General features: G+C 43.9%; 2 protein-coding genes across 5 annotated transcripts in view; one reads left to right on the top strand and one right to left on the bottom strand.

Annotated features, from left to right (window-relative positions):
• The window catches only part of METTL9 (methyltransferase like 9), a 34,080-nt gene extending 9,883 nt beyond the window's left edge, over window positions 1-24,197 (top strand). For 2 of the 3 annotated variants that reach the window (XM_040973211.1, XM_040973208.1), the window contains exons 2-5: window positions 1,712-1,902; window positions 5,485-5,694; window positions 9,645-9,829; window positions 23,492-24,197. In XM_040973211.1, coding sequence (XP_040829145.1) covers window positions 1,712-1,902; window positions 5,485-5,694; window positions 9,645-9,829; window positions 23,492-23,697 — 792 coding nt within the window. In that variant the 3' untranslated portion in view covers window positions 23,698-24,197. The remainder of the gene's footprint in view (window positions 1-1,711; window positions 1,903-5,484; window positions 5,695-9,644; window positions 9,830-23,491) is intronic. The other variant, XM_040973210.1, reaches the window with a different exon arrangement.
• On the bottom strand, window positions 12,767-21,635 carry IGSF6 (immunoglobulin superfamily member 6). 2 transcript variants are annotated; one of them, XM_040973213.1, is made up of 7 exons: window positions 21,533-21,635; window positions 18,176-18,541; window positions 16,012-16,118; window positions 15,313-15,363; window positions 15,174-15,176; window positions 14,862-14,939; window positions 12,767-13,759 (listed from the first exon to the last, which is right to left on the bottom strand). In XM_040973213.1, the coding sequence occupies exons 1-7, from the start codon at window positions 21,597-21,599 to the stop codon at window positions 13,700-13,702; spliced, it is 732 nt and encodes a 243-aa protein (XP_040829147.1). In that variant the 5' UTR covers window positions 21,600-21,635; the 3' UTR covers window positions 12,767-13,699. The 2 variants fall into 2 exon arrangements, with proteins under 2 accessions (XP_040829147.1, XP_040829146.1); XM_040973212.1 differs by lacking the exon at window positions 15,174-15,176 and having other exon boundaries at window positions 21,533-21,633.
• Window positions 24,198-27,546: the final 3,349 nt, after the last annotated feature.

The following is a 27,546-nucleotide window of genomic DNA, read 5'->3' as shown; positions in this document are numbered from 1 at the left end:
CGCCCCCTCCCAGCCTGTGCATGAGCTTCTTCACATTCTCACCAGCACTTGTCTTTTTAACTCATTGGCTAGTGGTACTGTTAGCCATTTGTATTTCTTTAAGATATGTCTCTTCAGATCTTTACCCCTTTCTCCACTGGACTGGTGGTTTTATTGTTGAGTTGTTTTTGAGTTCCTTATATTTTCTGGATATTAGTAGTTTGTCACATAAATACCTTGCAAATGTGTTCTTCCCTTTTGTTGGTTGTCTTTTCACTCTTTAGTTTCTTTGGCTGCGCAAAATCTTCTAAGTTTGGCAAAATCTCATTTGTCTAGTTTTGCTAAGTCATTAAATGACAAATTAGCACAAATAAATCTACAACTGGGCAACTTTTGTTGATGCAATAGAGGGCATTGTTGATGCAGAATTAGTAAAGTGATTAATCATTGAAATGCAGTGTACCTGTGTACCTGTTTGTGTTGGCTTGAAACTGGTTCCTTTTGATGTTGGTGACGGGAATGTTGCTCAAGCTTTTGTCTAACATTAAGCAAGCTTAGAATGGCTGTAAAATTGATTCACCAATTGTGTAAGCAGCTTTGAGACACCTGCTGCTGAAACTTGTCAGAAGGAAGTTGCTTTTTGCCAATAGACTTCCTATTGGGAAATATTGGTTGTTTCATAGCAGATAGCGGGTTAATAGTAGCTGATGTACTTCGCAGATTCATCATGGTTCTTAGTGGACTTACTTTTGTTTAAAGGAATCTTACTGCTATCATCACTTAAAGTTCTCACTTTGTGCTTTGTGTTATGTTGAGGAGGACTTGCCTGCATTGTTTTGTTAGATCCTTTTAGTTATTCTACAAGGATAATTGGATACCAGTGAATGAGTGGAGACTTAGGGGTTTACTGAACTTTGTTTGAGCTCACATAGGAATGTCAAAGGCAGGATTTGACTTCTGGCAACCCTAAAGCTGATGTGCGGCTTATTTCTCTACTTCTCTAGTACACTAGCTCTAAGTGGAAGTGGAAAACATTTATTGTGGAAGATTAAATTCCACCTGCAGTCGAAGCTCTGGTATTTAGTTATGAGAACATTCTCTTTAGAGTCTGTTTCTGGGAATTTGGTTGGTAGCATGTTATGACTTTGCTCTTTGATTGCAGTATGACCATGAGTAACTGCTTATCATGGCTGAGCAGGTTTTTGCCAGGTGAGAATGTTACGTGTAAAGCACACCTCAGGGTCTCTAAAGAGCTCTTTGGTACGGTCTGCTCCCTGGGTATTAAATTCTGCTCCTTACTCTGCCATTGATTTATTTGATGGATTTGAGTTAACTCATTGGCTGTGATTGCTTTTTATAATCTAAAAGCAGGATTAATAATTTGCCTTTTGATGTTAAATCTCCGAGACAGAGAGGCAGCAGCTTTTCTAGATCCGGGTGAAGCCCTGGGTCAGGGGTCAATACCTGGGCTGATGGTCCGGTTCTGCCACCTGCTAACCAGCATTGTCTTGAAAGCCATTTCACCCTCTCATCCCCTCTACCAGCCTTTAGATGAGAAGTCGTGTCTGAAGAAACATTTTATGCTTGAAGGTTGTATAAGAGAAAAATGATTAACTACGCATGAAATTATATTTAGAAACTGTAGGCTCGACTTGTCTTCTATTTTATGTTCTTGGATTTCTGAAGTGACATTTCAGTTATGTGCTTTACATTTTTGTTCTTTCTTTTTTAGTGGTATGTGTGCAACAGGGAGAAGCTATGTGAATCCCTGCAGGCTGTCTTTGTTCAGAGTTACCTTGATCAAGGAACGCAGATCTTCTTAAACAACAGCATTGAGAAGTCAGGCTGGCTGTTTATCCAGTTATATCATTCTTTTGTGTCATCTGTTTTTAGCCTGTTTATGTCTAGAACATCTATCAATGGGTAAGTGAATCTTGTATATTTTGTTTTCCTTTATCCTTGGGTTTAGAAAAAGGAGACATGGTCAAAATCATCTTGTTCAATGTACTGACCGCCTGAGCTGCAACACTTCTGCTGGTCAGAATCCTTGGCAGCCTGCTGCAGTTAATGTTTTATATTTTTTAGCTGATGAAGTTTAATGAAAAGAATGTGCCTGACAGATCAGACGAGCATCTCCACAAAGAAATGAGAGGCCAGGCTGCACAGAGATTCACCAGCACGTGACGGATAGCCTAGTCTGTTTGTGTGGTGGGAATTACTTAGGGCAGTGTTTCTCAGCTTTGATATGCACAGAATTCACCTGGAGAATCTTGTTAAAATACAGATTGTGATGCAGTAAGTCTGGAGAGGGGCCTGAGGTTCTGTGTTTTGTTTTAAAGATTTATTTTGTTGGAAAGTCAGATATACAGAGAGGAGGAGAGACAGAGAGGAAGATCTTCCATCTGATGATTTACTCCCCAAGTGGCCACGGTGGCCAGAGCTGAGCTGATCCAAAGCCAGGAACCAGGAGCTTCTTCCGGGTCTCCCACACAGGTGCAGGGTCCCAAGGCTTTGGGCCTTGTCTGCTCTCCCAGGCCACAAGCAGGGAGCTGGATGGGAAGCGGGGCCACTGGGATTAGAACTGGCGCCCATATGGGATCCTGGCGCATGCAGGGCGAGGACTTTAGCTGCTAAGCCATTACGCCAGGCCCAAGATTTATTTATTTATTTGAAAGGCAGAGTGATAAAGAGAGAGAGAAGTAGTGATGGGGGAGAGAGATCTTTAGTCTGCGGGTTCTCTTTCAAAATGGTTGCAACAGCAATGTTTGGAACTGACTCCATCCAGTTTCTGACATGGGTGACAGGGGCCCAAACACTTGTTGTCCCCTGGGTGCATTAGCAGGAGGCTGGATCGGAAGTGGAGTAACCCTCAGCAATCTGATAGGGGATGCTAGCATTGGACTTGCTGCAGTGACTTGACCAGCGGTACTGCAGTATTGGCCCCAGGTTTTGTATTCTGAGTGGAGTCTAGGTTCCCAGTCCATCTTCTGGTCCTTAAACATGTTTTCATGTACTGCATATCACCTTCCAACATTCCTGACTTGCTCTTTTGTGTTTTTTGTGTGACATTGTTTTATGTTTGCTTCAGGAAGCAGCTGTAACTCAGCCTGACATGTTGTACCTGACATTGGGTTGTGCTGAATTTCTGCTCCATACCCTTTTTATTTCTTTGGAAATGAGATGAGTCACCGTTGTGGAGACCCTTGTCCTTGTTGGGGTCCTGTATCTTTTTGAGAGTGATAAAAGATAAGGAATTTCTCTTCAGAAAGTACTTCATTCACCATTTTGAATAGTTTTTTTTTTTTTAAAGTTGCAGATTGAATCACTTTCCCCTTTCTCTGTCTCCTAGACCCTGGTTAAAATTCTCTTCTCTGTAATCGGACACAATGAAATTGATAAACTCCTGAATTATAACTTTTGTGCTTTTTTTTCTTTTGCGTGTGTCCCCCAACCCCTGTCACTCCCACCTCTATGCCTCTTTAGAGCCTCTTGGTGCTTCCCGTACATGGCAGTGGTATATCATGCCAAGTGGCTCTTACAGAAATGATTATTATGGTAGCTTCTTAAATAAGGTGCATATCAGAATTGTTTATATTAGAAAGGAGAAAGCTGAGTAAGGGCAGACTTGACAGCTGCTTACAGAGTTTATTTTGTAAGAAAGAGGCATCTCTCTAGATTCTACAGAGACCCGAGGCTGGCTGGAGAATCTGGCATGGCTACTCGGTGCTATGATAAAGACCAAATGGAGAGCTGCATCTCTCTGGTAGGAGTTTAGAGGAAACCTGGCCCCGAGTAAATTACTCTCTTGATATTTTAGGTGGCAGCCTTCTTCACAGACTGTCCCACACGTTGCAGAAGTCTGGTTTGTCTGGCCTTGCCCAGCGGGTGCCAGTGGCACTCCTAAGTCGTCGTGTTGACTCAGTACCCTCCCACTGTCCCCTAGAGGGCAGAGTCTGTCCTGCTTGATGAAGTTTGATGTAGTTTTTGGCAGTGTCGATCTTTGTCTGTGGCCTCTGTTACTCATGTTCTTTGGAAATTGGACAGTGTCCTCTTTCCTTGTGGTGCCCTTAAACACACACCCAGTCAAGTGACTCAGGAGCTCCAACCCCAGACGGCCTCGAGCCCCAGAATTTTGTGATTATCCTGTCAGGGTTCCTCATTTCCCAAGGAGAGAGCTTGGGAAGCATACTATTTTTTAACTAGGAAAGTTTAAGCAAAATAATGACTTTGTGACTAAGTTTGAGCTCTCTGGCTAGTCAGCATTGACATTGTAACCGTGCTGCTGTCTGCTGGGTTTCGGACTTAAAAAAAAAAAAAATTACCTCTTTAAAAAGAAGCATATACAGACTGCTGTCACAAAGCCTAACCCCCCCCCCCCGCCCCGCTTTTTTTCCAGTCTTATAAAACCTGTACCCTGGACTTATGTTTTTCTCACCCATTGCTTAGTATCATATTCTTTTTTTCTTCTTTGGTTTCTGTGGCTACTATTTTTGATTCTCAATGTTTGTTGTTACTCTTCCCATTTTTCCTTTTTGTTTTGACTTAAACTCTTCACATTCACCTTTTAATTTTTCTTATCCCTTCCTATTGTTTTCCATTTCTGATTTTTCTTCCCACCTTCCCCATGCCTTTTGAATATTAGTTGTAAAAACAAATGGTGGAGCCCGGCACAGTGGCACAAGTGGTTAAAGGTCCTCACCTTGCACGCCTGGGATCCCATATGGGCGCCGGTTCTAATCCCGGCAGCTCCACTTCCCATCCAGCTCCCTGCTTGTGGCCTGAGAAAGCAGTGGAGGATGGCCCAAAACTTTGGGACCCTGAACCCGTGTGGGAGACCCGGAAGAAGTTCCTGGATCCTGGCTTCGGATTGGCATAGCATCGGCCGTTGCACTCACTTGGGGAGTGAATCATCGGATGGAAGATCTTCCTCTCTGTCTCTCCTCTCTGTAAATCCGCCTTTCCAATAAAAAAATAATAAAAATAAATCTTTAAAAAAAAAACAACAAACAAATGGTGAGGACCCAACATGGTAGCCTAGTGGCCAAAGTCCTTACCTTGCATGTGCCAAGATCCCATAGGAGCACCGGTTTGTGTCCCAGTAGCCCTGCTTCCCATCCAGTTCCCTGCTTGTGGCCTGGGAAAGCAGTCGAGGACGACCCAAAGCTTTGGGACCCTGCACCTTTGTGGGAGACCCGGAAGAAGCTCCTGGTTCCTGGCTTCAGATCAGCTCAGCTCTGGGTATTGTGGCCATTTGGGAAGTGAATCAGCGGATGGACGATCTTCCTCTCTGTCTCTCCTCTTCTCTGTGTATCTACCTTTCCAATAAAAATAAGTAAATCTGTAAAAAAAATGGTGATATTAGGAGATTTTTATTTTGTTAACTGGGTTTTTAGTCCTGCAAATCATAAGCATTTGCATTAAATTATTAAAATATATTTATAAGTTGTCAAGGTTGTTAACACTTCTTTTGCATAGACTTCCATTTTTTTGTCCTGTTTCTTTCAGATTGCTGGGAAGAGGCTCAATGTTCGTGTTTTCACCGGATCAGTTTCAGAGACTGCTGAAAATTAATCCAGACTGGAAAACCCATAGACTTCTTGATTTAGGTGCTGGCGATGGAGAAGTCACAAAAATCATGAGCCCTCACTTTGAAGAAATCTATGCCACTGAGCTTTCTGAAACTATGATATGGCAGCTTCAGAAGAAGAAATACAGGTACAGTCCCTAGACATGGTTTGGGAAGTGTGGCTTGGCACTGGATGTTCTTCGAGGCATACGTCCAGAAGTGCAATTGCTGGGTCACATGGTGAGTCCGTGCTCAGTATTTCGAGGAATTGCCGTGCCTTTGCCAGAGCATCTGCAACAGCAACACGCGGTGGCTCTTGTTTCTCTGCCTCTTGGGCAATGCTTGCTCTTTTCTTTTTTGTTAATAATAGCCATTGATGCTAATAGGCATAAAGTGTCACGCAGTGGTTTTAAGACCCTCAGGTGCCTCAGTGGGGGTTCTCTTTGTCAGGACACTTCGGGTGCTGCTGGGTAGGGAGTGGGGGGTGTGCACATGGCACCCAGTCCTCTATGATGGTTTGCCTGGCTTGGCCTTAGAGACAGAGGAGAAAGAAGCTGGTATTCACCACTCACTCTCCCTTCCACGTTTCTACTGCTACAGACTCACCCGGAGATGGAGAATCAGCATAGGTTTTGAGCAGGACTGAAACATTTGCGAAACATGCACATGTTTTTTTTTTTCTTGGAGAAGGAAAGACCAAGAAGAGGGATGGAAGGGAAGATTACTGTAAGCAGATATTGGGAGAGATTTCAAATGGAAAGAAGGATTCCGGATAGTCTCTGGTATAATTAGACAGAGTTGGTTAAGTTATAGCTTCGGGAGACCGAGCTTGATAATAGCTGCAGCCGCGTGAGTCCCTGCCACTGTCAGTGTTTTAACAGTTGTTAGGGATGGGGCAGGCCCAGTGGCATAGCAGCTTAATCCTCTGCCTGTAGTGTGCTGGTGTCTCCTATGGGCACCAGTGTCCTGTGGCCTGGGAAAGCAGAGGAAGACGTCCCGGAAGAAGCCGCCTGGCTCTCGGCCTCTGATCAGCCCACCTCTGGCAGAGCAGCCATCGGGAAGTGAACCGACAGATGGGAGACTACTCTCGTCTCTCCCTCTCCTAGTAATTTTGACTTTCAAGTGAAATAAAGAAGTCTTTTTTTTAAGATTTGTTTATTTTTATTACAAAGTCAGATATACAGAGAGGAGGAGGAGGAGAGACAGAGAGGAAGATCTTCCGTCCGCTGATTCACTTCCCAAATGGCCACAATACCCAGAGCTGAGCTGATCTGAAGCCAGGATCCAGGAGCCTCTTCCGGGTCTCCCACTCAGGTGCAGGGTCCCAAGGCTCTGGGCTGTCCTCGACTGCTTTCCCAGGCCACAAGCAGGGAGCTGGATGGGAAGTGGAGCTGCCGGGATTAGAACTGGCACTCATATGGGATCCCGGGGCATTCAAGGCGAGGACTTTAGCCACTAGGCCACGCTGCCAGGCTCGAAATAAATAAATCTTAAAAAATAAAAATAATAGAGCCCTATCTGTATATCTGCCTTTCCAAATAAATAAATCTTTTTTTTTTTTTTAAAGAAATTTGTCTTCAGATGTTATACCCCCCTCCCATTTTCCTGCTTTTAGTCCCTGCATAACTGGAATTTTCTGTGAAATCTTAGACGACTGAATTAGTAACTCAATAGATCTAGAGTTTATATTATGTGTACATTTGAAACTCATACTGGTTAACCCTCCAGCCTTGTAGCCTGAGAACACAAAGCATGCCCTGAGGGTATTAAGTTTAAAGTTTTAAAGAGGAATTCATATCGTATTTAAGTTTAGGGCTCCCTCAATTCAGCATGGCTAGGCAATTGCAGCTTAAGCCACCTTTTTTTTTTTTTTTTTGCTCTTTCTTGAGACTTAGCTGTTTTTTGTTTCTCTTCAATGTGAAACCCATGAAAAACAGACTTTAATAAAGGTTCTGGACGGCAGTTTTGAAAGAGATTAATAAACAGAAAATGGCCACATTTTTTGCTCCGTGTTTCCAGATGTCATTGTTTATGCCAGAAGACTCCATTGTAAAATTTAAGGCTGTGGCTCAAAATTTTAAAACACAACAGTGTTTTAAAACTTTTTATGATGTTAATGTTTTGTTTTTTATTTTAAATTTCTCAAAATATTGATGGTTTTGTCATTCTCTAAGGAAAAGCTATTTTAAATCCTCCTGGGAGGAAAACTATTCATTAACTTGTTGTCTTGGGAACAATTTGCTCCTGAACCAGACACCCTGCTCCTAAGGTTAGAGACGTTGCTTTAGAAGAGCCGCGGCGATAGGAAAGGGTTAATTAATTCCTCTTGCTGATTAATTGTTTGTCTTTTAGTTATTTGAAAGGCAGAGAGGTGAGGATTATCTGTCTGCTGGTTCACTCCCTCAATGCCCGCAATAGTCTGGGATGGGCCAGGCAGCAGCCCGGAGCTGGGAATGCCATCTGGGTTTCAGGGAAGTGCCATTCCTGACTGTCTTCCTGGAAGCGTTAGCAGGAGGCTGGGTCACAGCAGAGCAGGCAGGGCTGGAGCTGTCCTTCTGATGTGGAATGCGGGCATCCCAGGCAATAGCTTAACCTACTGTGTTTTGTCTTCCTCTTGCTCCTTTTGTTTTGCTCAGAAATGCTGTAAAATATCAGACCAGTGAGTTTACCAGCGCTCTTGTAGCATGTCCCGAGATGTCTCGGTGCTTACATAGCGTCATTAAGGGCTTGCTTACCCAGGATTCTTTCTGGTTTCCCTCTTTCCCTCCTGATTCCGTGACATGTCTCACCTACCACATTCTGGTTGTGTAACCAATGCAGAAATAAGAATGTTAGAATGGTGTGGCTAGTGGACTGTTACTGTGAAAGCTTCTCCTTTCTGTAGACAAAAGCATGAAGTGGTACTCTCTGTGTGTGGTTGAGGGTGAAGAATGATATTTTAACTGTTCTTCATTTAGTCTTTAAAAAATGTTCTGCGCTTTATCTTTTTCTGTATACTTCATTCAGATAGGAAGATTCTAGACTAGGAAATGTCTCCTGGCAACAGAGATGTACTCAAAAGGTCATGGGTTGTAAATGGAAGTTATTTTATGGCACTCCCACTCATTCTCAAGTATTACGAGTGCTGGGTAGCTTGGCACAGAGGTTCAGGTGCTCCTTGGAGTACTTGGCATCCCATGTTGAGTGCTTGAGGTCCGGTTACACGTTGCCTTCCCATCCAGCTTCCTGCTGGCACACGTTCTGCTGCAGTGTTCAGATCTCTGCCGGCCACGCGGAGACGGGGGTTGAGTTCGAGCTCCTGGCTTCAGCCTGGCCCAGCTCGGCTGTTGTGGACATCAGATCCGTGAGCTCCGTCCCTCCGCTTCTCTCTCTCTCTGCTTCCCCAAAACTAAAAATTTCAGAAATTTTTAAAAAGAAGAAGAGGGACTCTAGAAATGGAAAACACGAGCATTATATACATATGTTTTATGGTTGAATGTTTAAAAGGACGGTACTACTTATTAACTGATGTTTCAGATTTTGCTTCCACAACCATTTTTATTGCTTTGCACTTTCGTATTAAACATGATTAGTTCTTATAAAGGAATTTTATATGTTTTGAGATTTGGAAATATGAGAAATGCTAAATTTAAAGGAATATTATTGTTTTTCTCTTGGCCTTTTTATTAATTGCAGATATAAATTGGGAGCGAAGATTTTGAATTTGCTTTGATCAAAAGACAGAGAGCGGCATCTCAGTTATTTTTAAAGATGCCTAAGGGGGCCCTGCATGATGGCCTAGTAGCTAAAGTCCTTGCCTTGCATGCACTGGGATCCTTTTTGGTTCCCGTTTCATAGGCCAGATGCTCCACTTCCCATCCAGCTCCCTGCCTGTGGCCTAGGAAACAGTAGAGGACGGCCCAAAGCCTTGGGACGCAGCACCCATGTGGGAGACCTGGAAGCAGCTCCTGGCTCCTGGCTTCAGATTTGCTCAGCTCCGGCCATTATGGCCACTTGGGGAGTGAACCAACAGATGAAAGCTCTTTCTAAAAATAAATCTTAAAAAAAAAAAGATGTTTAAGGGAGGTTGTATTAATCCCTTTCTTTGTGGGTTTTCCAGAGTGCTTGGCATAAACGAATGGCAGAATACAGGATTCCAGTATGATGTCATCAGCTGCTTGAATTTGCTGGACCGCTGCGACCAACCCCTGACTTTGTTAAAGGATATCAGGAGTGTCCTGGAGCCGACGAGGGGCAGAGTCATCCTTGCCCTGGTCTTGCCCTTTCATCCCTATGTGGAGAACGGTAAGTGTGTCAGGCCAAATCATGGCCTGAGAGCCATTCATTAGTTTTGGGAATTTAATGCTGTGCTCAGTTTAGAAATAGAATAATCTGGATTTTAAAATAATCCAGTTAAACCATATAAAATATCACCTTGACTAATGTTTATCTTACTGCAAGTTTTATAGAACTCTAGTACCTACCTCCCTACAGAGGGAAAAGTTAATACTTGGCGTGGTCTGCTTGCTTGAGATTGACAGCCTGAAGTGCATCTGTGTTCTCTAGTTTTAAATGGGGCTTGAGCCACTTATTTATTAGCTTATAAGTTTTTCTGTCATAAGTGATGCCTTTTATCTATTCATTCATATTTGCTAAATGTTATGACCGCATTGGCTTGCATATTGACTAAGACCTCTGGCAGTTAAATGTGACCTAATGTCACATTAATTTGTAGTTTTTTTTTATTTTATAAGATTTATTTATGTTTTTGTATTGGAATGTCAGATATATAGAGAGGAGGCGAGATAGAGAGGAAGATCTTCTGTCCACTGATTTACTCCCCAAGTGGCCGCAACGTTTGGAGCTGAGCTGATCCAAAGCCAGGAACCAGGAGCTTCCTCCAGGTCTCTCACGGGGATGCAGGGTCCAAGGCTTTGGGCTATCCTCGACTGCTTTCCCAGGCCACAAGCAGGGAGCTGGATGGGAAGCAGGGCCTACCAGGATCCATCCTGGGGCGCATTTAAGGCTAGGACTTTAACTGTTACACTGTCGTGCTGGGCCCCATGCATTGTGTTTCATAGTGTTTCTGATGCTGACAACTGAAAGGAAGTGAAACCGACAAGAGGGCAGCCTCCACTGCGGGTTGAACACATGGTTGTGGGTGTGCGGAGCTGCCAGTGGAGGCATAGGAGAGGCTGGCACGTGACACATGCAAACTTGAGACAAGAAGCCTTGTTTCTGAAGGTGACCTTTAGTGACCTGGAAATGTTGTGACTGCTCTGTGGCTCTACTGTTGCTTCCTTTGTCCGAGTCACTAATTAGATCCTGACGATCCCTGAGAAGCTGTGTGACGACTCTGCGCTCTAAAGTGGTCTTGCTGGATGAGTTCATGAATACTTGCCTGTTTTAAGGATATGAGAGCACGCTTTGCAAACTTGGCTGAATTTATTTTCTAACAAAAATATAGTTATAGGTGAAATGGTTCCTTCTGTGATTTTTTAAAATAAATGTCTTGAAGTTGAATCATAGCAATTTTGTTACAAAACACAAACATGTGTCTTTCTAATTTCAGTTTATTTCACTTAATGACAACATTTTGGTTAGGCCTTATTAAATCTGGTGAGAATTAAGTGTTACTGTAAGGGAAAGTATGTAATCAAGAAAATAATTATGTTGTGAAAAGGAAAATGTAATGACACTTCTCTAAATCACAGTTTTTTAAAATTAAGATTTATTTATTTTTATTTGAAAGGCATAATTGCACAGAGAAGGGAGAGAGAAATCTTCCATCTGCCGGTTCACTCCCCAAATGGCTGCGTGTGAGAGCCTCTTCCAGGTCTCCCATGTGGGTGCAGGGGCCCGTGGACTTGGGCCATCCTCTATTGCTTTCTCAGACCATGAATCCCAAACAGAAGAGCTGGGACATGGCCTGGCACCCAGATAGGATGCTGAAAGTGCAGGTGGAGGCTTAGTTTGCTGTGCCATGGAGCCGGTCCCTAATTTGTAATTTTTTAAAGATTTTTTTTTTTTTTTTTTGTATTGGAAAGGCAGATCTACAGAGAGATGGAGAGACAGAACAATCTTCCGTCTGCTGGTTCACTCCCCAAATGGCTGCAATGGCTGGAGCTGAGCCAATTTCAGGCTGAGAACCAGGAGCTTCTTCTGGGCCTTCCACGTGGGTGCAGGGTCCCAAGGCTTTGGGCTGTCCTTGACTGCTTTCCCATCCTCAGTATGGGAGCTGGATGGGAAGTGAGGCTGCCGGGACACTAGCCGGGTGCATGCAAGGCGAGGATTTAGCCACTAGGCTATCATGCCATGCCCAATTTGTAATTTTTTATAAAAACGTTATATATAAAATTAATTAAAGCAGCTTGCAAAGGGGTATCCAGCGAAAAGGTTCTCATCCACTCCAGTTCCCTTGATCAAGATTTCTTCTCCAGAAGATAGTCTTTGCAAATATAAATTTGTACATTTGTTTGATTTATGCAAACAGAGGTCCATTATAAATACTTCGGTTGCCATTTCCCACTCACACTTGTAGGAAGAGGCGTTGCTTTCCAGCACACACACACCGCCATCATTGTCTGCCTGTAGGGGTGTTCTGTAGGAGCTGGCTCTGCTCGGCTCATGAGAGCTGATTGTTGTATTGGGAGAAATTTCACGAACTTTTTGTTTGCTTTAATTTATTTGAAAGGATGAGACACACACACCCCTTCTATCTCTTGATTCACTCCTAAGCTGCCTGCAACAGCTGTAGTTGGGCCCGTCTGTGGCTGGACTGGGCGCTCAGCTCATGTTGCTGCCACTGGAGTCAGCATTAGCTGCTTCCCAAGATGTGAGTTAGCAGGAAGCTAAAATTGGGCATCCAGCAAAGATTTGAACCCAGATGCTGTAATGTGGGATGTGGGCATCCCAAGCAAACATCTTAACCACTGTGCCATACCCTGCCTTTAAACTGGTTTAAACTCGGTGCTTAACTGCACACTGTGGCGGTAGTATTTGTGTTATGGGAAGTGGACGAACACTGCAGTTAGCTTCTCCCTTCTCTAAGCTGGCTGGGAAACATTTACTAACAGTGCTAGATGTGATAACTGCTTGAGGTGCTTCTGGATGTATTTTTAAACATCAGCAGTTTTAAAATGTAAAATCGAAATTTGTCTTCTTTAATGAAAATATTTTTACTTTAAATGCAATGTTATCTTTTGCATATATATATATATATATACACACACACAATACTTATTGGCAGTTTATAAGAAATATTTTAATGAATTACATGTAGTTATAATTCATGTTTCATGAGGAATACACACTTCTGTGTCCAATACCTCAGGTTCTTTACAGGTCACTTTCAGAGACGAGTTCACATTATTAATTTTTTAAGAATAAAATTGTAATGATCTCTGGAATTGCCTTTAAAGTACCCAGCCCCTTATCTGACACCTTCTTTCTATGTTATGTTGCTGAACAATCAGTTTTGCTAAGGACATCGCGAGTCTAGTGCATTGCCCACACCTCCCTGGTGCTGTGAACTGGCACAACAGTGACATCTAGGGCTTTCTCTGGTTAATTTGCTTTTGAACTTTTACAGTTAAACTTTTAATCTTCTTACTCTTAATGTGTAGTCTTTTCTCACTTCTAGTTGTTAGCATGCTGTAAGTTATCTGATGTACTGTACCAGGAAGACGTGCACTGTACATACGATCGCTTCTGTTAGAGTCAGAAACAAAGATTTTTACTTCAAGGTACTTTTCAGGCTGAACTTCTCCAACTGAAATTTTGGCACCTTCCTCCTGCATTTTCCCTCCTGGTAGATTCTAGTTGTCCCATCATGTTGACAGTATCATGAAACTTCACCCCCCTCAAGACTGAAGTGTGAGGCTTGGCTTCTGATGCTCTTCAAGGTGACAGGCGTCACACACGTCATACACTGGAAGAGCCAAACACAGCATGCACACTGTAAACCTTAGTGGAAAGTTAGGCTGAGCTTTTGGAAACTGTTAAGCTACTTAGTTTCTTTGGCAAATCAGAAAAGTATTTTTTTAGTTGCATTGTGTTGAATTTCAGAATTGTTGGAATCACCTTCAGTTACAGTTTGGTACTGCTCCATCTTCCTTTGAAACCACTGTTGCTGGAGTTGCAGCTTGAGTGACTTGGCTGAAAACAGCCTGCGTTTTACGGGCTTTTACGGTTGGACAGTGCGCTTTGATTTTCATAAGTGCTGTTGTCTTTGTCCTGTGTAATAAACAACAAGCCCTGGTTAAGGTGAAGTAACCAGAAATTCATCCTCTGGATGTCATACAGGTTCTCCCAAGTACCCTTCCAGGAACCTTAAAGGTCACGGGACCACTTTCTTGTTCAGAGCTTTAGTTAGGAACTTTTATAATTTTTACTTCTGGACATGACTTCTGGCCACATACCTGTGTCTTTGTTGAGAAAGTTGCCCCCAATCTCAATAAGAATATAGAGTGAGAAGGCATTTATAGTTATTATGTATGTATGGTATCTGAGGTGATTGGCCCAGCAAATTTATGTATTTGTGCAATACACAGATGGATAAAACAGCTCTCTAGACAATGGCCTCTCCTGGGTAAAAGTTCTTTTTAAAGTTGGATTTTAAAAAATAAAAAATGATTTGATTATATCAGCATCCTGTTATGCACTGCCTTGGCAACTGTTTGAGAGGAAAATCCCTTTCCTGGCATATGAAATCTGCATTTTGTTTGCATTTTCATTCAGATCAGGACAACCTGACCATGCATATTATGCCCTGAGTGCTGAGACAGTATCTCGTTTGAAAAGCCTCTTTGTTATAGGACTTTAGAAGGACATTTTCAGGATGTATTACAGATGGTATATATGTATTTCTATCCCTGCAACCCTTAAGACAAGAAATCTCATGTCTTGTATCCTTAGCAATAGCTGTTCTCATGAGTCTATTTCTGCCTTATCCGTAACAGATAACTTCTTCTCTGTAGTTTGATCCCTAGATGTTTGCAGCTTTGACTTGGTGCCTATTATTGCATGCAAGATGCTCTAGGAAGGAGCTTACAAGCCACAAAAGCCTCTTCCTTTTTATTGGAGGCATTGTCTGTGTTCAGTATACTTCTGAAAGTTTCTCTGCCACTAAGATGGCACTAATATTGTATCAGATGTCCTTTATGGTGTATTTATGAAAACATATTCTGTTACAAAAACTCCTATGAATGTCCTCCTTCCACTTCTAAAGGGAAACATTGTCAGCGGTTTGGCTGTGGAGTGTCTTTCCTTTTTCTTTTTTTTTCCCCCCAAATATTCTTTATATCTGTATTACATATTCTTGATATTTTATACTTACAGGTTGTGGGTTTGTAGCCACATATCTCTTATGGTACAGTTCTTGAGCAATTTCATGAAAAATACGCCGAGCACTCTTCTGTAAATACAGAAATAATACAGAAAAAAATAATCTCTTCTGTGATCATGAGCGATGTGATTGCTGTACATCATCAGAACTTTTTCTCTACTACAGCCAACCTGAGGGTCTGGCTAATGCCACAACACATCCCCGCTGGGGTGAACTCTCCTCATTCCCAGGTCATTGGATAGAATGTGTGGCTGAGAATCGTCCTGCTGAAATCACAGCTCACTACTTGAGTACACCACTGACTTTCTCATCAAGAGGAAACATCCATATTCTGCAGAGTTATCCCCATATCTCTGGCGCTGGCTTGCTTTCCCGTTGCTCAGATAGGAAGCAGCCGTACTCAGCCGCATGTTAAGATATATTGACAGGCATGGATCAGTACCTTTTGTGCATCTTCTTTGGTTTCTCTGTTTCTTAGAGGGTGAGATTTTGCCTGCCAAGAAGAAGAAGAAAGTCTGTCCAACATTTTATGCACTTAGGGTTGTGACAGATGCCTCAGCCACCATCAGACTAAGCAGACTTAATATCTGAATACTATACCATAAGAGTTAATAATTTTCATATCATTTCCAAGAGACCTTTATTCCATGAATTAAACCAGTTTCACAACTTTAACCAATGCTGATTTGAGGATTTACAGTAATCCCAACATGGCACAGACACAGCCCTTCTTAACAACACATGCGGTTAAGAGATAGTGCTTCTCAATAACTTGAGTCCTTTCTGAATATTTTAGCACATCTTCCGATTTCTTGGTTAACCTTTTCTACCCATAAAGAGTATTTCTCAGGGCTTTTCCAGATGACGGTGACGTCCTGCCCACCCCCCCAGCCACAACCCCCCGCAGTAGGAAGCTAGTATATTTGGTGGTTTCGCAACCCTTGTATTCCTGAGCTTCAGAGAGAAGCCCCCCCAGGTCCTGTGCCCTGGTTAATGAGAGTTGCAGGGCCGAACATCTGTACCCGCTGCTGCCCTCTTCCTTTCTAAGGCTCGTGGCTTACAGAGAGGTGGAAAGTTCTGTCCCTAAGATAATATTGGAGGCTGTAGGGTCATCCCTGCAGCGCAGGAAGACTTGGCTTACTTTGGAGAGGATGATGAAGATGATGCAGATGCCAGCGATGTAGACGGAGAGCAGCACCAGGAGAGCCGTCAGCAGACTCTGTACTTCCCTGCTGAGAAGCTTGCTCTCTTCATGACCGACCAGAGAGAAACAGACGGTGTTGACACACGTTCTTGCGAATATACACATCAACGATCATTGAAGCTGCATGTTAGAGGTGAAAGTGTACTCACCCTGCCTGCCTAGTCATACACGTATGTATTCAGGGTCTCTTGATGCAGAACACAATCAGGCAGATAGTTTAAACCAGTTTACCAGCTCTTTACATGTATTGCACCAAAAATGTTACCATGGAGTGTTTTCAAAGATTGGAAAAAAAAAAAAGACAACTTAGGGGTAGATATTTGGCTAGTGGTTAAGCTACTGGTTGGGATGCCTGCATGTGACAGTGCTTGGGCTTAACTCGGTTCTGCTCCCTGTTCTGGCTCTGCTAATGTTCACCCTTGGAGTTAGCTCTGTGTCCCTGCTGCCCATGTGGGAGCCCTGGATTGAATTCCTGGCTTCCAGGTTCAGTCCAGTCTGGCTGTTCCCTTCTTTCGCTCCTCCTCCCTCACCCTCTCTGCCTCTCAGATAAGTAAGTAGGCAAAATTTAAATTCAGAAAAACTTAACAGAATTCTACTATCCACCTGTTACAATGCTAAGAATCGCTTTTTAATTTAAGGCCTTACAAGAAGTTAGATAAACATTTCAAGACAGTTTGAGGGCATTTAAAATTTCTCTTGATGGAAGTGTGGTCAATGATGTGCTTATGTATCTGAGATACTTTCACATGCACTTGTCAGTGCTAACAAGTACACAGCCTTGCCAGTGTACCCACATGGCTGGACAATACAGTCTGTAAAAGAACCCGAGAAGGCTGCCCATTGAGGAGCTTTAACACTGCCTACTAAGACAGACATTGCAAGTGGTACATGTGCTGTTCCTTCCTTATACTGAAGCCGCTAACCCAGACTTTCAGGTATGCTATGGATAATTTGTGTGAGCTCAGTTTATACAGCGTATGCATTTGTTCGTGAAACCGACAAAGTAGCTATACGTATATAATTTTCCATCAGTGTTTTTTGTGCTGTGGTGGGAACTCTGGAAGGAAGTTACCATGCTGCCTCAGTGGAACTTTCACTTCTCCTAGAGGAGAGTCTCCTGCTTTTCCAGCCATTGTCCCTTTTTGTCTGACGCAGTCAGACTTGGAGGTTGCAGGGTGTCGGTTTTACTATCACAGGCTAACCTTTTTTGCTTGCTCGACAGTATTAAAAATGCCTGTGTACTAATTCACTCATAAAACTGGTTTATAATTTATCTTCTAGGTGAGAATATACTAAAGTCCAAATGTGAGTAACAGAAGACCATTGGAACACATGTAATAGTTAAAAACAGAATGCTAACACTGCATGGGCTTGGGTCCCCAGAGCCTAATTAAAACCAAAGGGCTGGTTGATTTTGAGGTCCTGGTTTCATAACCTCAGGGCTCATCACACCAGCAGCCTTTTCAAGAAAAAACAAAAACACAAGAAAACCAAAAAGGCAAGAAGTTACTTCTCTTACTTCCCTTGTCTTTCCCCAGGAGTCATGTGACGCTTCCTCTCTGCGATTGCTGAGAGTTAGGCAACCCAGGGACATGACTTGGTGAAGTTATTCAGGGCTTAGCTAGATTGGATGTCTTGGCTTGGGTGAGGAATTGTCATGGGTTCTAGTGAAACTCAGGAAGCCATCGCTTCTGCTCTGATGCCCAGGCAGCATGGCAGCGGGCAGGGCCTCTCCACCAGTGGCTTTTCTCCAGGTTTGTGCATTTTTTTCCCTAGGGTTCAACTTACCAATCATCTGTGCATGTCTAGCTTTGTTCTGGGTACTGGTGCAGCACTGGACCGGTTCCTGAGAAAGCTGATAGTTAATCATTGCTTAAGTCTTCCTTTATGCTGGGTACCTCACAACCAATCATTGTTAACAGACAGGAAGGAAGAACTTGGCCCACCTTCCCTAGTGAAGTGTGGACATTGAGACCAGATCTGGCGCCGGCATGGGTATTAAGTGAGCCAGCTTATCTTGCGATTTCTGTCTGTGAGTGATGGGTGAGTCTCAGGCCTGAGCACAAGGTGAACGAACGTGATGAGATGGAGCCTGACTGACCTCTCACCACCAGCATGGTCCCTTCTCCTGTTTGCCTGGCTCTTGGTTCCAGAGCGTCCGTAGCAGCAGCGATTCCGCAGATGTAAATTGCGCTGTCGTTTGAAGTCACCCTGTTCACCGTGAGAGACACTTGGTTTTGGGCCAGGGCTTCCCTCACCGTGTACTTGTCAGCTTCGCTTCTGCATCCATGCGGGAAGCACAGGTTCTTGGGCTGCTGTGTGCCGTGGAGGAACCACAGGCTCACTGTTGGCCTCCTAGGGCAGTTGCTCATGGAGAAGGTGCATTCAATGGTCACAGCCTTGTGAGTGAGGTCCACTTCTAGGTATTGTGGCTGCGTGACAGAGACGCTGCAGGCTCCCACAGCACCTGCAGGAGGAAGCAGGTGAGGGGGTTTGGAATGGGTTTCTCACCTCACTTTGCCCGTGTTCTGTCTGACATAGGTGCGTTAGGAAACCCAGCCGTTCCTTTCAAATGTGATTTTCCAAGCTCAGGCCAGTCTTTGTGTTGACTCGCATGATTCCTGACCTCTGGTATCTGGTCCCTAGAATATAGCCCCCTAGGGATTGCAGCCGAGCCTGTGTCATGAGCAGGGTGGCTGCCTGCCTGGAGTCGGACTGGCTGCTGTGTGCCCGCTTGCTTCTACAAGCTTTCCTTTGATCGTGCACAGACTGTGGAATCTTTGGAGCCTGTGTCCTTGCCTGCTCCCTGGCTGCATCAGTGTGAATATTCGGTGTGGTAGCATGAATCAAAGCTCCTCACGTGGACGTTGCTGCCTCTGATTGAACCATTTGCAGGACGGGTTTTTTTTTTTTTTTTTTTTTTTGGCCCAGTGGGGGGTTGGGATTACTACGAATTCACTGCGGTTCAGAATAGGCCCTTTGTGAACTTGGTGTCCTTTCAGGAAACACGATAAAGGCAAGATGAACACCTGTGGAGATGCAGCCCTGGCGTAGCCCGTAAGGTTTCTGATTACTGAGCACAGGCCAAATGAGACAGCCGGGCTGTGGCTGAGCAGATCTGATGTTTCCCTGGCACTCGTTCTGTAGTTTCTTGTAGTACTTAGCTTATTTGATTCATGATGCATGATAAAGAGCGCAGACTTGAGTTCAAATCCTAGCTCCACCTGTTGCCAGCTCTGTGATCCCTGTATCTGTTTTCTCAGCAGAGTTGGGGTAGCCACCGTCAACCTTGTCCAGTTCATGTGAAGGTGAAGTACATAGATGCCTAAGTCCTTACATGCCTGCACTGTAGTATTTATTGCCCACTGTTCCCGCTGTGCCATCTGCCGTTGGCGAGATCACTGGGGCATGTGCTACTGGGTGCTCCCTGCGCAGGCAGGCCAGCTTTCTGTTTGCTGGGCAGTGCTGCTTGCCAAGGAAGAGAAACTGGGTCCCTCAGCCTTGGCCTTCTAGTCCTAGGTTTGTGAAGCTAGAAGGCTCTGAGGTACTAATGCAAATGCAAAGACCTGCCTGCTACCATACAAGGGAGGCCATTTGTAAAACAGTGTTGGGAGAGACCATGGTAGAGTTCATGTAAGTCACAGTGCACATATTCTGCCTGGGTCTGTTTCCATGGACTCTTTCTCACTTAACATTTTTTCACAGGTTCTCATTCAGAACAGAAAAAGGATTAAAATTAGCATCATGTCATTTGTGATCAGGCCTCTTCTCACTGTGTTTTAATTTTAGCATTCATATAGTTTGAGCCATGCTGGCAGCTTTTTCGTGAGGTGATAAATATAAACCAGCCAAGAGGGCACACAGCCTGGGGACCAAGAGGCTGAGCCCAGCATGGGCTTCAGTGAGGGCCCTGGGCTGGTCTCTGATCCGTACACGACTTTAAAAAGGCACCGAGGGGCCTGTTGTGGTCTCGGGACCCTGCACCCACGTGGGAGACCTGGAAGAATCCCCTGGCTCCTTGCTTCGGATTGGCTCTGTTTGGCCGTTGTGACCACTTGGGGAGTAAATCAGCAGATTGAAGATCTTCCTCTCTGTCCTCCTCTCTCTGTATATGATAGCCAATAAAAATAAATAGATCTTTAAACAACAACAACAACAAAAAGGCCCAGAGGAACCTTTGCTGTATAGAGTGACCCTTCTCCGTGGGACATTGGGAACAGCTGGGCTGACTTCAACTGTGTCCTCTCAGTGGCTCATTATCCTGCAGATAACAATGTGAAAGGGGGTGCTTAGCACAGGCTGGAGCGCACAGCTGCAGCTTTGGAGTCTGGTCCTGGGTTACCTTAACGCTTTACCTCGCTGCCCTGGAGCAGGGCTGGGGCTCTCAGTTCCCACTCCACACTTGTGCCCACTGACCACTGAGCCTGCCGTGGGGTTTCCCTACTTAAAGATCCTCGAGAGGAAATGGCTGCCCTTCCCCCAGCAGTTAGACAATTTATTTGCCAAAAAAAGGGAACTCCAGACACCAGAGCCTGCTCCCATGGAAGATTTCACTCCAAGAATTTATTCCCATTTTCTCTAGGCTTTTGTCTTTTTTAAATACAGTATCTGCTGAGAAGGTTGGAAGTCTACCTCCTCAGTGAAGGAAATTAAAAAATCATTTTCGTATTTTTGAAAAAAAAAAGTTGGAAAATAAATAGGGATCTAATTTTTCATACTTACAAAAGCCATTTTGTTAGAAAAAATGTTGAATGTGCTCAGCAGTATCAGACCAACCCGGTGAGAACCAGCAATCCCCAGCGGCAGCTTAGTCTTCTCCCCTCCCCTTCCACCAACTCCCTCACTCTCAGAGCATTTTAGGACGAAAATCAGACATTTTGACTGCCCTTCTTCCAGACAGATCTGTTAAAGACGTGTTCTTTAACGTAACATTAAGATAGTCTGTAAAGGTCATATGTATTTGTTAGGAAAAAAACCAAAAATAAAAGGTGAAAGTAGAACAAGAAAATCAAGGGCTTTTGCGCCCTTCCCCGTGCAGTAGTCCAAGTGTTCAGGAAACACTTTGTCTCTCCTTGGGAAAAGCTGGTGGAGGGATTCGCAATGGCTGTATGGTGGAGTGGGTGGCAGGGTCCCCTCTTCGGACAAATTGTTGATACTTTTAATGTACAGAAGCATTGTTCGCAGCGAATATTCAGGACAGACCATCTAGTGCTTGCTCGGTACAGACCAAGTCTGCCTCCGGGGCACTTACACGGCCCTGTGCCCAGGCCAAGTAGCTTTTCAGACCATTGCCAGCCCCTCCCTGAGCTCTTCCCTGCAGCGGCACAGAAGCAAAGGGAATTTTCTTGGTGATTCTTTTATTCCTTCTTTTGCTACAGAGAAAGGAAATTTATCAACTCTAGCAATTTCCTTAATGTTACACATTTAAAATTAGCCTGTAGGAGCTTAAAAACCTTACCGACATGAAGTAAGATGAGGCTGATCACCGGCTGGAGGAGGAGCTGGCCTTCGTGCGTAGCCTCCATTGCTGTCTCCCTGTGCTTGGCAGGAGACTTGGTCTTTATGTCGCTCCGTCTTTTTTTTTTTTAAAGAACTGAAGAGAGGAACTCATATTAAGGAACCACAGTTGGGAACTTTTAAAATTGTGTAAAGACAGTTCGTAATCCAATTGCACCATTTACGGTTGTGGCTTCAGCCTGTGACACGTTTCTGAATGCGCAAAAAACGTGATTGTTTTTCGTGGATTTTACAAATCCTCCTCAGGTGTAACAAGTTCTCAGTGAGCTTTGTGGCATATAATTGAGGAAGGGGTGCTGTTTGACAGACGAGCGGTACTTGGCATTTCCGGAGCAGGCCAGTTGCTGGTACTGGGGCACCTTCTGTATGCCTCACTGTGGATCTGTAATTATTTGGCACAGAGATGGGAAGACCAGAGAAGAAATCAAGTCAGTGCTGGCCTTGACTGTGAAGTTGAAGGCCTCACCTGTTCTTCCACTGCCCTGAGCACTTGATGCTCCCAGGTTTAGAAGTGACAGAGACGTCCGTCAATTCTCCATGAAATGCTAGGCTAGTTAGTTCCTCCATTCTAATGTTCTGCCTCTCTGAAATTGTCCTGAAAAGTTAGGGAGTGGGTCAGCTTCATTTGAAAAACACACAGCTGATGATCTGTTTTTTATAAATTTAATCCTTCATGAGCTGATACATCTCTCTAGGTGGTAAGTTTATTGGCACAAGGTTATTTTGTTGAATTTGTTGAAAGCTCCTCTCAAAGGTTATGCTACTCTCCTGTCTCAAGACTGTAGCATTTCCTGACCGGTTTCCTTAATCTATTGTCTGTTACACCTCCCCCGTCAGTCCCGCACGGGGACCGTTGGAGAAGCCCTCAGTGAAATTCATGGCATGGGCTTTGGGGCCAGATGAGCCCAGGGTGCATTTCCACCGGGACACTCATTTACCCTGCGGGTTCAGGCTCCCACTTTGTGCCCTCCCGCCTTGGGCATCCCTGCAAATGTAAAGGATGAGATTCATTGGTGCACCAGTGTCTGGAACATTCCAAGACCCTGGCAGAGACTATCCTTCTTGGTGTGTTCTTTGTGTGTGTGTGTGTGTGTGTTCTGTTATATTGTTTTATATTATACATAAAAGTTTCTTTTAACTCAAGCCTTTCAAATATTCAAGCAAGTTTGTTCTTAGTGACACAGCACAATCCCATCACTGCCAGAGACCACCTGAGGCCCAAAGGGACTCCCTGTGAATCAGCTGTGCAGTGACAAGTGCCTTAACCTCAACTGAGAGGCTTGGCACCTTGAACTGCAAGTGATGGTTGCTACACACTTGGTATTGGGGTTATTAGAAAAGTTCATAGAAAATAGAATTGAAAGTCAAGTTTATATTGATGCAAAAGATTCTGAAATCTATGCATAGATTTATCATGATATACGTTTCCCATTAGAAATTGACGAAGCCTCATAGGCATGACTTTCAAATATTTTGCACCAAAATAAATTTAACTTCGAAGTCCATTTCCACAAACTGCACGCCCTTCATATTTGGCATAGAAACGAGCCACAGACAGCCTCAGTGCGATGAACTATAACCACAGGCAAAACCTATCAGCTCAAAAGCCTACTGAAATATAACTCAAAATTTATCCATATAATTATTTTTAAAACAGGTTGAATAAACACATTTTTAATCATTTAGAGAATTCCTACCTAGCAAATACCTTGAAGCGTCACCAAGCTGAAGTCAATCACTGGCAAGTTAGAGCCCCATAATTCTAAGGCCAGCAGCAATTATCAACCCACAGACACCGCCTGGCTCGTAAACAGCAGCTTCTACGTGTAAAGATCCCCTTTTGGTGTGTTCTTTAAGTAACTTGTTCAAGAATTTAACTCATTGCTTTTATTTGTTCCAGTAGGTGGCAAGTGGGAGAAACCATCCGAAATTTTGGAAATCAAGGGACAGAATTGGGAAGAACAAGTGAATAGCCTGCCTGAGGTTTTCCGCAAAGCTGGTTTTGTTATTGAAGCGTTCACCAGACTGCCATATCTGTGCGAGGGTGACATGTACAATGACTACTACGTACTGGATGATGCTGTCTTTGTCCTCAAACCTGTGTAAACACGTGGAGGCCCGCGTCTTCAGAGCCTGCCCAGTGCACGCTCGAGGACAGGGCCTGGGTCCACGCTGATGTGAGGGGAGGGCCTTTGGAGACTGCCATTCTAAATACCACGTAGGGACTTGCAGACCAAAATACTAATTATTTCTTTGTAGTGTGTAAAAGGAATGTTTTTTTAAAAAACAGAAACCCAACTCTGGATTTTTAATCAATTCTTAACTCAGAGTCACACTCCAATGCAGGTCACACTCCAGTGATGATGGAAGATATTTTTTATACTTAATTGCCACAGGGACTCATTCCCAGACAAAGCAATAGTCATGACTTCATGGAACCAATAAGCGGATTGTCTTTAATACAAACGAAGACTGGCAACAAAGCTGCCGTTCAGTTCCAAGTATTGGTTATAAGGTATAGCCGCGGTTGTGCTCTCATGTTTAGAAATTCTGTTATTATTCAAGAAAGTGTTTTTAATCATGCTAATAAACTTTTTTGGAGATGACTTTGGCATTGCGTTTGAGTTAATATGAGGCTTCCCTAGCTTTTTTTTTTCTTGTTGCTTTGGCTGCAGGAATACCCAAACAATAGCAGAGTAAGGAGGATGCAGGCTGCTTGAACATGAGGTGAGGGAAGGCTTCAGCCTGGGGGCAGGGGTGGGGGCTTGCAGTGAAGGCCGAGGCAGTCTAGACACCCCCCCACAACAGCCTCATGGAGACCAGTTTCTCAGGGGCCTTGCTGCTCCCGTGTGTGGCTCTGAGAAGCGCAAGGCGCCTGGTTCTGACGGTGTGGTAACTGAAGTCCTGTACTCAGAACTGGGTGTTTCCGGACAATCTCAGGTTCTCAGAACTGAAACATTCTGTTGTCTACTGACAGAATACAACCAAAAAAAAAAAAAAGTATATACCTCTTTCTCAAACTTGGTTCTTCCCCCAAAAATCTTTAACCGAGTTTACTCTCTGCCAAGAATATGGTTTTGATGAAGACCGTGTCAGGCTCATGCCTTTTAGAATCCCCGAGTGCCTCTCACAATCAGCCCGGAAATGTTGCAGTCGAGGAACTCGTTAGCAAGATCAGTCACCACTGTACGTCTCCCAGGAGCATGTCATGGAGCCCGGAGTCTAAAAGTCGCAGTAATCAGAGAGATGCCAGTCAGAGACTGTGCTTGTTAACAACAGGTTATCTCACAACTCGGGGTCTTTTTCCATCCAGGTGTTTCATTAAGTAGTCTCATTTATATGCTCCCAGAAGTCATCAAGTCAGCAGTGAGGGCAACACCTGGCTCTAAAGGCAGAGCAAAGCCTGGAGAAGAATGACTCCAGCATCCACGAAGAACAGCATTCTCACTTCCATACACCAACACAGCCCACGGTCACTGTGCAGTCATGATCAGAGTTGGGTTATGTGTGATTCATGCAACATTGTTACTGGAGTGTTCTAATGATTTTTTTTTTCCCCCAGGAATTTGAAGAAGTCAAGTATGAATACTTAGCACGCTAGATTGTAAACATAGAAAAAGGAAATGAATGAGCTTAATGTAGTTTCTCATACAGTTGACGTTTGCTTCTTTGTTTCAAGTGTCGTGATCGGAGGTTGCTGTTTATTTAGACTGTTGAGCAAGAGTGACAGACGCTCAAACAGGCAGGTGCCACAGAGGGTCATCAATTTTCAAGTTGATAATGAATTTGATGGTCTATTAAAGACACAACTCATTCTTAATCCTGTCCCCAAATCAGAGGAAGCACATACATTTATATGTCTTAAAGATAGAAAATATTTTTCTTGAGAAAATCTGAAATTCTGTAAAGACCAACCTTTTAAGAGTGCTATTTTATGGTCAAACTTGAAACTGGCAAATACACTCCTATTTCGTATCTGGTTGTGAAAGTCTTGGTGGTCTGTCATCTTTCCAGTAGGTGGCAGTGTTGCTTACTGAGTGTCAATGACTTCCCTCTAAATAGAATGATTTTTTTTTTCTCCAAAGTACAATAAAGCTGCATTCTTATTTGCACCATTCCCTGTGTAAGTGCTTCATATCGAGTTCAGGTTCTGGAGAGAAATTAAGAAGAGCTCCAGTTGAGGTCAAAGCAAGCTGCTTGACCTGAAAGGTTAGCAGCGAAAGGCAATGCAAACTGCACCTGTGACTCCTGGCCTGCTGCACCTGCAGGATAAACCCCTGGAGTGTTCAGACTGCTGATTTTGTAGAAAGGGGGAGGGAAGATACAATCCCCATAGTCATTCCTGGTACAGAATCACTAAAAGCAGCATTGATGTTTTCTGCCATCCAGTATGACCTGCTGTGGGTTTTTACATAGCTGATGTTTAACAGAGGGAAAAAAGGCTGGGTTGGGGGAAGTAAAGAAAGATTTAAATGGTTCCATCTGGGAGGTTTTGCTGTCATCTAGTTCTGAGCACAGTGTTAACAAACTGGCCGTGAGATGTTTTCATCAATTGTTTCTCATCGCTTGAATAGAAGTGGTCCTTTGTTGATAATGATGACATAGTCCTTATGGGCCTCCAGTGACGAACATAACCCACCGAGTCACCGTGTGTCTGAGGCATCCTTATCCCAGCACGGGGACCCCAGTGAACACCAGTGGGCTCAGCTGTACCGTCCAGGAGGCCGCGGTGCATCCAGCTGGCTGCGTTGCTGACACAGGCATCACCCTCGCAGGCTTACTATGACCATCTCCTTAGAGAAGATCGGGAGAAATTGGCTTGTGATTTAAGTGAAAAGAAAGCAGTGTTGGGGTTCATGGTCAAGATTCCTGCATCCCATATGTACAGTGCTTAGATTCAAGGCCTGACTCTTGATTTAAAATACATAAGTAAATGTACCCAGAACCATTAAGAAAATAGCCCTGCTCTTTTGTTACTAGTAGGTGATGAGTCAATACTTTAGCAATAATGGACAACAGTGGTTTAAAAGAATGTCACCTGTGGGAGAGCTAGAAAGGCATTTATATTTTGCTGCTTGCTTTATCAGTGTAATATATTTGTGTCATCCTATGTAGAACTGATTCTAACTTAGATTGTAGCTTGCCCTTTAACTATTTTAAAAATCAACTTGAATTTTTTAGAAACATTGTAAAGTTTAGTACAGGGGATTCCTGTAGAGCACTTCAGTGGTGTTAACATTGTGGGTAACCAAGTACGTTTCACAGACATAAAACCAGTGCTTTGTTAATAATTAAACCCTAGAGTATTTTAATTTTGCCATACTTCCACCGATGACCCTTTCCGGTTTTAGGATCTTAATTCAGAATACTGCATTAGGATACTTGTTTATAATAAAATCATTAGTGTTCACTGAAAATGTGTCACCATTTGTGTGGTTATTTTACCCTTCTATTAAAAATATATATATATATATATTTATTGGAAAAGCAGAAAGAAAGATCTTCCATTCTCTGATTCACCCCTCAAGTGGCCACAATGGCTGAAGCTAAGCCAGTCAGGAACCAGGAGCTTCTTCTGGGTCTCCCATGCAGGTGCAGGGTCCCAAAGCTTAGGACCATCCTCCACTGCTTTCCCAGGCCACAAGCGGAGAGTTAGATGGGAAGTGGAGCAGCCAGGATACGAACCGGCAGTCATATGAGGATCCCAGTGCGTGCAAGATCCAGCCATTAGGCCATTGCACCGAGCCCTGTTTTCCATTTTAAAGATTGGAGCACAGGGCCGTGTTGTGGTGCAGTGAGTTAAGCTGCCGCCTGTGAGGGCAGCATATTCTGTATGAGCACTAGTTGGCGTTCTAGCTGCTGCGCCTCTGATCCAGCTCCCTGACAGTGTGCCTGGGGAAGCAGCAGAAGATGGTTCAGGTGCTTGGAGCTCAGCTCTCAGTGTGAGTCCTAGGT

This window comes from Ochotona curzoniae, unplaced genomic scaffold (assembly GCF_017591425.1).
Source record: "Ochotona curzoniae isolate NIBS_2020 unplaced genomic scaffold, NIBS_Ocur_1.0 contig_2321, whole genome shotgun sequence".
Lineage (NCBI taxonomy): Eukaryota > Metazoa > Chordata > Mammalia > Lagomorpha > Ochotonidae > Ochotona > Ochotona curzoniae.
Note: the sequence above shows the minus strand (reverse complement) of the source record. Positions and strands in the feature narration are given on the sequence as shown.